General features: G+C 45.7%; 6 protein-coding genes across 6 annotated transcripts in view; all 6 read right to left on the bottom strand.

Moving 5' to 3' along the window:
* Positions 1-596, bottom strand: part of BT62DRAFT_936841 (uncharacterized protein) — a 9,003-nt gene extending 8,407 nt beyond the window's left edge. Inside the window, exons 1-3 of the mRNA XM_043187196.1 lie at positions 468-596; positions 93-421; positions 32-39 (exon numbers count right to left, since the gene is read on the bottom strand). Of these exons, the coding sequence (XP_043035216.1) occupies positions 32-39; positions 93-421; positions 468-515 (385 nt within the window). The 5' untranslated portion in view covers positions 516-596. The remainder of the gene's footprint in view (positions 1-31; positions 40-92; positions 422-467) is intronic.
* Positions 597-1,156: 560 nt separating this feature from the next.
* BT62DRAFT_997008 (uncharacterized protein) lies at positions 1,157-1,832 on the bottom strand (the record flags this gene model as incomplete). Its single annotated transcript, XM_043190623.1, has 5 exons — positions 1,765-1,832; positions 1,586-1,707; positions 1,458-1,532; positions 1,251-1,399; positions 1,157-1,206 (listed from the first exon to the last, which is right to left on the bottom strand). The coding sequence occupies exons 1-5, from the start codon at positions 1,768-1,770 to the stop codon at positions 1,157-1,159; spliced, it is 402 nt and encodes a 133-aa protein (XP_043035215.1). The 5' UTR covers positions 1,771-1,832.
* A 66-nt stretch (positions 1,833-1,898) lies between these two features.
* Positions 1,899-2,430, bottom strand: BT62DRAFT_936840 (uncharacterized protein). Its single transcript, XM_043187195.1, has one exon. The coding sequence runs from the start codon at positions 2,365-2,367 to the stop codon at positions 2,086-2,088; it is 282 nt and encodes a 93-aa protein (XP_043035214.1). The 5' UTR covers positions 2,368-2,430; the 3' UTR covers positions 1,899-2,085.
* A 1,896-nt stretch (positions 2,431-4,326) lies between these two features.
* Positions 4,327-4,751, bottom strand: BT62DRAFT_471680 (uncharacterized protein). The gene has a single exon (XM_043181061.1). It carries the CDS (start codon positions 4,674-4,676, stop codon positions 4,407-4,409), a length of 270 nt encoding a protein of 89 aa, XP_043035213.1. The 5' UTR covers positions 4,677-4,751; the 3' UTR covers positions 4,327-4,406.
* Positions 4,752-6,082: 1,331 nt separating this feature from the next.
* On the bottom strand, positions 6,083-7,845 carry BT62DRAFT_997006 (uncharacterized protein). Its single transcript, XM_043190622.1, has 4 exons — positions 7,743-7,845; positions 7,401-7,696; positions 6,558-7,347; positions 6,083-6,500 (listed from the first exon to the last, which is right to left on the bottom strand). The coding sequence occupies exons 1-4, from the start codon at positions 7,788-7,790 to the stop codon at positions 6,195-6,197; spliced, it is 1,440 nt and encodes a 479-aa protein (XP_043035212.1). The 5' UTR covers positions 7,791-7,845; the 3' UTR covers positions 6,083-6,194.
* A 712-nt stretch (positions 7,846-8,557) lies between these two features.
* BT62DRAFT_471651 (uncharacterized protein) lies at positions 8,558-9,072 on the bottom strand. Its single transcript, XM_043181060.1, has one exon. It carries the CDS (start codon positions 8,929-8,931, stop codon positions 8,629-8,631), a length of 303 nt encoding a protein of 100 aa, XP_043035211.1. The 5' UTR covers positions 8,932-9,072; the 3' UTR covers positions 8,558-8,628.

Genomic DNA, 9,072 nt, shown 5'->3' with positions numbered 1-9,072 from the left:
TTAGCATAGTTCGGTCCCAAATTCCCGATACTTCTCCAACTGAGATGGGTGATCAATATCAATCAAGTTCGCCAAAATCTTACAAAACTCACAATAACGATTTCAATGAAACCATAGATGGAATAGCTCCAAGGAAGAGGGCATCAAAAGAATCTAGTCTCTCGTCTCTCGTCTTTTTTCTAGCTTCGCTAGCAAAACGGGAGGGAAGAGGCCGGGACTCTTTGTCCAGATAGAGGGAAAGACGAATGATGTATTGCGCCAATCTCGGACCAGAATTAAGTGATTTAAGAAAGATGGAAGCTGAGCTAGAGTGCCGGCTCCAAGATAGGTCGATGTAGACTGATTTAAAGACGAGAGGTGTGGCGACATCACGGAGTAGCTGGCATGTACGTCGAAGGTGCCGACGAGTCCGACTATCTGCCTGCATGCTGGTTAGTTTCTTTCCGGCAGTATAAGGTGGTTGTTACTTCAAAGGCAATCCTGTTCAGGATTTCGTTGGGCACTGAGAGCAGCATCGCAGACGAGCGATAAAGATCACAAGGGAAGGTTGGGGTTGCCACAGAGCGAAAGGCGCCCAGGGACCAAGTGAGTCAAAGAGGCCAAGCTTGCCGCTTGTTCCGAGAGTTCAGCAATGAACGGCATTAGATGCCGATCTCTCACGACCACCGCATAACTCTTAGTAGTTAGCTACTCATCTGCCACACAATTTTGTGCTTTTAATGAATAACTAGTATGATAGCTAAGTGATAAGCAGTGACACAGTGATGTAAGAGCAAGACGTTAGGAAACAGTGTAAAGCAGGGGTGATATAATTAGTACCAAAGAAGGAGTAATGAAAGATAATGAAGATATGTCTATTCCTGAAGCAAGCTGTACCATACCACCCAATTTAATATAGGGATTCCCCTTCCGACTCCCAACCTGTCTGTTATCTTGTACCAAAAACAGCATGGCTTGAACATGGACCTTGTCAAATTAACATTCATCATGGATGATCAGAGGCAGCTGGTATTTCCTCGGACCCACTATAAATAGTTCTGCTGGGAGTCGGAGCAGAGAAGCTGAAGAGCATGGAAGGGGGGTGCCGGAAACTGTTGGAAGACATGAAGATGAAAATGGTGCCGTACGATTGGGAGTAGAGGAGGAATTTGAAGATTCAAACACAGAGCCACAGGTAGTAGCGCTCATCGAAGGGACTGGTGATGGCTGATATTGGGAAGTAGCGACAGGTCTATGTGGCAATAACACACTTCCACTGCGAATGTTGTTACTAGCCGGTGTGTGTTGGCGTTCGAGGCGGGGATCTGGTGCATTGCAATGACTCGTTTTGTGCCATCTCTTTTTTACTGGCTCTGTCGTCGTGGAAGTATAGTTAACCTTGCTGTAGACTATCTTCTTGCTGAGAAAATAGCGATAAGCATGCTGAGTGCCAAGCAGAGACTAAATAAAGGACTTACTGTACATGGTTAATGTGCGTTTGCAAGTTGGATCGTTGTAGCATCATGCGTGGACACTCAGGGCATTTGTACATCCTGCAACAGAGAAATTAGTTTTCCATGTCAGTAAGGATAGAAATAAGACATACACTTTTTCTCGTTCTTTCTTCGTCCAATGTTGAGGCTTATGGCGTTTTAAGTCACATTTCTTGGTAAATGACCTTGTGCATTTGTCGCAGGGATATCGGTGGACAGAGGAAGCGATTGTTTGCTGTGAAAAGACATGTAACTCATCAAATGAGGCCTTCAGAGAACGACCCCCACTCACGACCATGATACGAGGAGTACCAGATGCAATTGGAGCGGAAGGTTGAGAATAGGCAGACAAGTTGAAGATTGACTTTTCTCTCCCAACGGCGACGCTTAAATCTACAACCGTATCTCAATTTGCAACCATTCAGATTCGGAAGCATTGTTAGGCTTGGGCCTTGTTGCAGCGCGGACAAAGGGCTCTGTTGCTCAAATCCAAAACGTCGATTATTCCGAAATCTAAGAAAAGTCGAGCCGTTTATCTCCCAAGAAAGCGGCTAAGAATTCGGTGATGGAAGGAATACAAAGACGTCTGAGTATGTAAGAGGGAAAAGGGTCGCTATAAAGCGAGGCTTACGAGAATAAGGGAAAGGAATCCTAGGCTTGTGGCCTGATTTTCTTCTCCAGATCGTGCTTCGAAAGAGAGGTGGTAGCGAGCGGGAGGAGCCGTCATAGCATTCGGAACCTGGGCCTTTCGTAACAAACATCCGGATTTGGGAGACAAAGGAAAATGCGAAACGCCAAATTCATCATCGGGACCTGGAATTTGAGGGTCCAGTTGACTGCAGCCAATAGTGAAATTCCATTCACCGGGAATATCACACCAAACAGAGTTTGACATCGCATGTTTTACGACAGATGCGTGCCAGATCCATGTTCGGATCGATATCTTCCACGTCCGAGCCTCCAGATCCAGACATACGCCACAACAGAAGGCAAAAGAGAACCAGGGACGTAAGTCCTCGGTATCGAATGAACGGTCTAGTCAACGCAAGTATCAGACTCGGACGTTGTTGAACAGTACGGCCCGGCCGGAGTTATAGTCGACATCCCTTTGGTACGAAAGTAGACGGTGTCAGCAAAGTAAATACAAACATTCTTGATTTTCTCTGCTACGGAAGCGTTCGAGAAGAAACCGAAATTTTCAGGAGGTGGACGAACCAGAGTGTGCGTCAGGGTCCAGAGACTGGTGTCAGAGGGACGAGCGTGTAAGAATATGTTGTAAAATAATCGCCCTATTATTCTATCGGAAAGACAAAATGGACGAGGACGCGAAGTATTGAGGGAATGGCGGAGGGGAACAGTTCCCGACATGAGAGCAAATGCGACGTTTGGCGGTAGCACGTGACCCGCGCCTCTTTCTTCTTTTCCACGACGAATTCAATGCTCAACTCCACGTCAATTATTCTTACCGCTTTCTTCTCTATCACGCTGCATAATTTTTAATATTCGTTGGACAGATAACAGCTCTTTGCACCTCGGATTCAAGACAGGTTGCTGTCACTGCCTTTCGCGTTGCTGAAGCGAAATCCTTGCTCTGAAGTTTGGGAACTCAAATTTTCCTCTTCTTCGTTTGGGTCGATCTCATTCAGCTGAATGAATGGCTAGGATAAGCCCCAGGATCTGGAAGTTCGTTTTGATCTGTGGATCTAGCCCCATACCTTCGTCGGAATGGCTGTCGTGGAATAAACTATGCCAATAGAAGGGGTCTTGGTGAGAAATGTGCTCAGCTCTGAAATATACTTGCTTACATGTTTTATGATGCGCTAGGACGATTACCATGAAATTGACAGGAAATCGACCGACGTCGCAGCTTAGCCTTATCGTATTCTCCTTGCCTGCTTTTTGAAATCTCTCCCTACAATACAGTTACGCCTATGCAGCTCGGAAAATCAATTCTGTCGACGCTCGATACTCCAATGTGCGCATATATTCCGTCGACTTTGGTCGACTTCTCAGTGCTATTAGAGGTCGTATCTGTTGTCGAAGCGTAACTGGGTATATATGCTGCTGAGGATATCGATGAATTCCATCTCTGCGATCAAGAAACGTGGCAGCCATTCGTTTCCGTGGAACACACATTCAGACACCATTGCCTCGATTGAACGCATTTCCGTTAACTTCGACTCAGCACCATGTCTACTTTGTCATACTTTGTCATGGATTACTGACTTTTCCTCTGGTTCGAAGGCGACGAGAGCCTTCACGTCGTTCTGATGTGCTACTAATGGACACCGTGACAGTGGCGTCACAGCAGCCGCCGTCGACAATGCAATAAGTCCTACTCTAGCTACCCTGTGGTTACTCACACAGATCGTTCTCCTGCAGAGATATCCGGCCCTCTGCTTCTTCTACGTGTCGCCCATCGCCTCCACTTTACCAGACTTCATCATCTTGTTCAAAACAGACTCGCTTCCCCCAGAGGATCGAAAGTTTATTTGTTGAGCATGACAAACAACTATCGTACAGTCGACCCCATACCGCTCTCGGCAGGTCCCTGAAAATTACTCTGCCAAGATCGCATATCGCGTTCCACACATCATGAAGTGTGATCTCCTTCAGCAGCGTTCAGATGGCCAGCGCGATGGTGTGCAGCAAGGAAAAGAATCTCTCGAAGGCCTCCTTAACCTTATTCACGACAGTGACAAGGAGGACGTGACAAGGAGGACGTATACTCTCAACATGACATTGTCCGACACGAATGATGTTCTTCCACGATAAATTGTACCAGATTTCTAGGATGATTTCCTTAGGGATCTTCCATAGAAGGCCTTTGAGTATCTCCCTGAAGAGGATCTTGCCGACGTCATAGAGCTTCCAGGCCATGACTCTGATGCGTTTAATGGCTTTTTCTCGATCGGACTGGAAACAAGAGGGTTGTCAGCCATTGCCGTACAAAGAATGAACAGAAACTAACCCACATTTAATCCGTTTGAAAGCGCCTAAACGTCGGGAAAGCAAGAACATCGTGATCTCGCGTTGCTTGTTTGTGGCGGCCAGACGCAGAGCGGTTTGGCCATCGGGTGCGACTAGGGTGTCGTCTGCTCCGTATTCTTGCATGAGGAGGTTTACCATCGCTATCTGACCTGTCGACGCAGCCTCCATGAGGAGAGTACGGGGCACGAAACCTTCATCAACTAAATCTTCCATGTCGATCTGCTCTCCATGCTGGATGGCTGAGAATATATATTCGAATCGTTTGTTGATAATGCAGTTATATCCGGATTCGTAAAATAACCGGGCCTTAAGATCGGCTGGAGTGTGGCAGGGTGAGCTCCACCCATTGATGTCTACGCCGTGAGCGAGGAGAAGTCATGTCATTTTGATGTCTCGAGCGCGGACATGGCGCAATGGTCCCTGGAATAACACGGTTGACTTCTTTATGCGACAAGACAGGTGTTATGCCAGGTAACTTTACAATGTAGAAAACAAGCTTATCTATCAGTTTTCTGCCAAGTTATATTGTAGCCAGTACAGAAAGTAAATAACAAGTAAGAATGCTAGTGCTAGTACCTGGTATGGAGCAGATCACTCCCGGTACTTAAACAGGTACTGGTGGGTTTGACCAGTGTTCTCACTAAGTGTGCCAGATACCAGGTCTCAGCATAAGAGCTGAAGGATCAGCACAATGACAAATCCTGCTGCTTGATCCATGGCCTGGCCAGATCAATTGACCAGGTAGCTGCATATGAGCTCATATCTGCCAGGGAATGAGTTCAGCCTACCTGGTTGGCTCAGCAAGTAGATTGGTCAGTAGACAGTTATGTTAGTCAGATATAGGTAGTTAGATAGTATAAATACCAGTCATGTATAGAGGGTGGGCAGGTTTTCTGGCCCCCCAGAACACTACCAAGTGAATAGTATGGGTTGTATTTGGCTAAGAGCTTTGAGTCATAGACTCAACCTGAATAGTATTTTGGTGACCAGGTCACTTTGTTTTGTACAAGAACCCCTAGAAAGCAACTGAAAGTTTATATCAGACAGACAGACAGACCTGAGATAGCTCAGAACAGTCAGTATTGTGTATAAGTCACAACCAGATGCATCATATCAGTCCAGAAACTACACCAGGCAGACTGTTTGAGATAAATTTTGTTGTGTTCAGTGACACAGACAGCTTTGCCCAAGCAAACCACAATATATATCTTTGAACAACCCCTTATTGCACCCTATCCACCTTACATTCTCTACATACTTAGAGTCCAGGTATTACTATTCCTCCCTCGAACTGCATTGTGATTTGGTGTTGGTGTTTTAGTAGTATGCATCCCAGACATTGTTGAGTCATTCATTGTCACTTTGCAGCATTTCACAGGACTCCCAGTACTATTTGTGATGACTATAGATCCACGAGACAGTTTTTCACTGGCAATCTGTGTGAGTTAGCATAGTTAGATAGACATGCCCGCCACAACAATAGAGCTCGAATATACAGCTGGTCATTGACGTCCCAGTTATTGGCTGACCATCTTTCCGGAGGATCAGATTGCTGCCTTATTCGTGAGGATGTGAGCTTCGAAATTTGTGACGGCATTCATTCAAACTGTTAGTTTGAGAGCAAGTTTGACTTTCCTGTTTCGAAATATAAGGGCTATTTTGATCACAATAATGGAAAAACAAGGAGTAACGAGTAGATATTGAATATGAATCATCATTGGTATCATCAGATCACTTCCAGAACTTGTATTTCCTCCACGATTCCTTGTCCCCATAATACTTCATGTGCTGCACCTTGAACGCGTGAATGTTGTTCATTTGATCATGGATTTTCACAGAATATGTGGCGAAGTCTGATGATAGTTGCAGTCTAGGCCTTTCCTGTGGTGGCGGCGTGAAACGCAAGGCTAAAATGCGCCCATGCATTTCACTTGCGGTCGTTCTCTCTGCGTTATATCCATAGGAACGAGAAACCGTATTTATTTGAAGATCCCAGAGATTCGGCCAGGATGACATGAAAGCTTGTAATATTCTATCCTACAAACACGGTTAGCCGTCGGACAGATCATGTCTGGGACGAAGTGAGCGACTCACAATCACATTGTTTTCTTCTGCTGTCGTTCTCGATTTGTCAGCGCAGACATGTAATGACTTCAGACCGCGGCAAAGAACCAAAGCATCTAGCATAGGATGGTCCAAGCACCATGCTCCGCTGTTGTGGGGCTCAATGTGAACTGTCGTCAAGGACGAAGAATTCGAAGTGATGATGGTCAGAAGAAGGGATGAGATATGGAGATTGCCATTGGTCGAGGCTGACGACATGTTAAGTGACAGTTCACGAAGCCCTGTATAAGACGAGAGATACGACAGTAACGTCAAAGTGGGCTCGTGATATGTGAGAGACACCAAGCATATTCCTTGCTCCTGCAATCCATCCCAAAATTCATCGGGTATGGTAATACTACGCATGGTCAGGCTCTCGAGGTGACGGAGATGAGGTATGAGTTTGGGGATTTCGTATGCGTATAACTCGGAATACATTCCGCCGCCTATCTTCAGTGTCTTCACAGTACTGTACGTTCCCGTAGGCAAAGAGCTAAACAACCATGAAATTGATCCACTTTGATCGTTGTCGATGCTCTGGCTCCAGACGTAAGCATCTATACTTTCTATGTCTGGATTGTAGCCGAGGAAAGTAATGAGCTCGTTGCTTATTTGGCCCCAATAGTTCAAGTTGATATCTCGAATGTGACGAAATGGAGACAAGGGTATGTCCCAGTTGCCGCGACGGTCTATCTTCAGGCTGGACAAGAGGGGTAGATTTCCGAACCGTTCAAACATCAGCTTAGCATAGTTCGGTTCCCAATTCTTGTTACTGTTCAAACTGAGATGGGTGATCAATATCAATCAAGTTCGTCAAAATCTTACAAAACTCACCATAACGATTTCAATGAAACCATAGATGGAATAGCTTGAAGGAAGAGGTCATCAAAGGAATGCAGTTCGAACCAAGAGCAACAAAGCTGGAAGTTTTGGGGCAGATAGAGGGAAAGACGGATGATGTGTTGCGCCAATTTCGAACCCGAAATAAGTGATTTAAGAAAGATGGAAGCTGAGCTAGGGTGTAGCCCCCAAGATAGATCGATGTTGACTGATTCAAAGACGAGAGGTGTGGCGACATCATGGAGTCGCTGGCATGTACTTCGAAGGTGCTGACGAGTTAGACTATCTGCCTGCATGCTGGTTAGTTTCTTTCCGGCAGTATATGGTAGTTGTTACTTCAAAGGCAATCCTGTTCAGGATTTCGTTGGGAACTGAGAGCAGCATTTCAGATGAGCGATAAAGATCACAAGGGAAGGTTGGGGTTGCCACAGAGCGAAAGGCGCCCAGGGACCAAGGGAGTCAAGCCGCCGGTTCAACAATGAACGGCATTAGATGCCGATCTCTCACGACCACCGCATAAGTCCTAGTATTTAGTTACTCATCTACCGGACAATTTTGTGCTTTTAATGAATAACTAGTACGATAGCTAAGTGATAAGCAGTGACACAGTGATGTAAGAGCAAGACGCTAGGAAACAGCGTAAAGCAGGGGTGATATAATTAGTACCAAAGAAGCAGTAAGGAAAGATAATGGAAATATGTCTATTCCTGAAGCAAGCTGTACCATACCACCCAATTTAATATGGGGATTCCCCTTCCGACTAATTATTCGCCGTACGAATACATCGACCAAGAAATATGAAAACATATGTTGGATTAGCAAGCAGGAGCTCCGTCGTATCCCGCCGGCCAAGCTCGATACCCCTTTATGTCGGGATGGACTATATATATTGAATACGGTCTGTCGAGCACCCTCACCGCGTTTCTGCTTATCGCTACGCTGTGTGAGGGTGAGTATCTACTTATATTACTTCGTTTATGTCACTGATTGGTATTCTGTAGTCTACGTTATAGCTAACAGCATACTCTATTAGGTACAGTGAATACACCACCGCGTTTCTGCTTATCGCTATGCTGTGTGAGGTCTACGTTATAGCTAACAGCATACTCTATTAGGTGCTACAAACGCGCGTCACTTTCTTAGAGATATTTGACACCCTGATCAAGGAAACTCGGCAATCTCCTGAGATAAACGTCGGTAAAACCTGAATATATGCGCTTCATTAAGTGAATTCAGATAGGCTTCTGAATGAAGACACACGTACTATTTCTTGGTAAGCCGCTCTCTTCGTTGTTGCTGCCCGTCTCGTGGCACCACCTGATGTCCTGAACGTGAACAGCAAGGAGCCCTTGATCTCCAGCGCTGCTCTTCCCTTTATATCATCGTTAGCTATCCAGTCCTCAATCGCATACCGAGCCGGTAATTCACGAAAACGTCCTGCATATAGCATTTCAGCTCGTAGACTTCGAATGGGCCCCGAGAAAGACATACATAAGACGATTGTGAAACGTCGAGTCACGGACATATGTTCTAAGAAAGTGACGCGCGTTTGTAGCACCTAATAGAGTATGCTGTTAGCTATAATGTAGACCTCACACAGCGTAGCGATAAGCAGAAACGCGGTGAGGGTGCTCGACAGACCGTATTCAATATATATAGTCCATCC

This window comes from Guyanagaster necrorhizus (genome assembly GCF_019112545.1).
Source record: "Guyanagaster necrorhizus MCA 3950 unplaced genomic scaffold BT62scaffold_35, whole genome shotgun sequence".
In the NCBI taxonomy this organism is placed as follows: Eukaryota; Fungi; Basidiomycota; class Agaricomycetes; order Agaricales; family Physalacriaceae; genus Guyanagaster; species Guyanagaster necrorhizus.
Note: the sequence above shows the minus strand (reverse complement) of the source record. Positions and strands in the feature narration are given on the sequence as shown.

What these genes read in the sequence shown, in the direction of transcription:
- BT62DRAFT_936840 (XM_043187195.1), bottom strand. Translation starts at nt 2,367, where the DNA reads ATGTCAAACTCTGTTTGGTGTGATATTCCCGGTGAATGGAATTTCACT.
- BT62DRAFT_471680 (XM_043181061.1), bottom strand. Translation starts at nt 4,676, where the DNA reads ATGGAAGATTTAGTTGATGAAGGTTTCGTGCCCCGTACTCTCCTCATG.
- BT62DRAFT_997006 (XM_043190622.1), bottom strand. Translation starts at nt 7,790, where the DNA reads ATGCTGCTCTCAGTTCCCAACGAAATCCTGAACAGGATTGCCTTTGAA. An exon ending in TGAACAGGATTGCCTTTGAA is followed by an intron (nt 7,697 to 7,742) that starts GTAACAACTACC and finishes ACCAGCATGCAG; the next exon opens with GCAGATAGTCTAACTCGTCA. An exon ending in CAGAAGAAAACAATGTGATT is followed by an intron (nt 6,501 to 6,557) that starts GTGAGTCGCTCA and finishes CCGTGTTTGTAG; the next exon opens with GATAGAATATTACAAGCTTT.
- BT62DRAFT_471651 (XM_043181060.1), bottom strand. Translation starts at nt 8,931, where the DNA reads ATGTCCGTGACTCGACGTTTCACAATCGTCTTATGTATGTCTTTCTCG.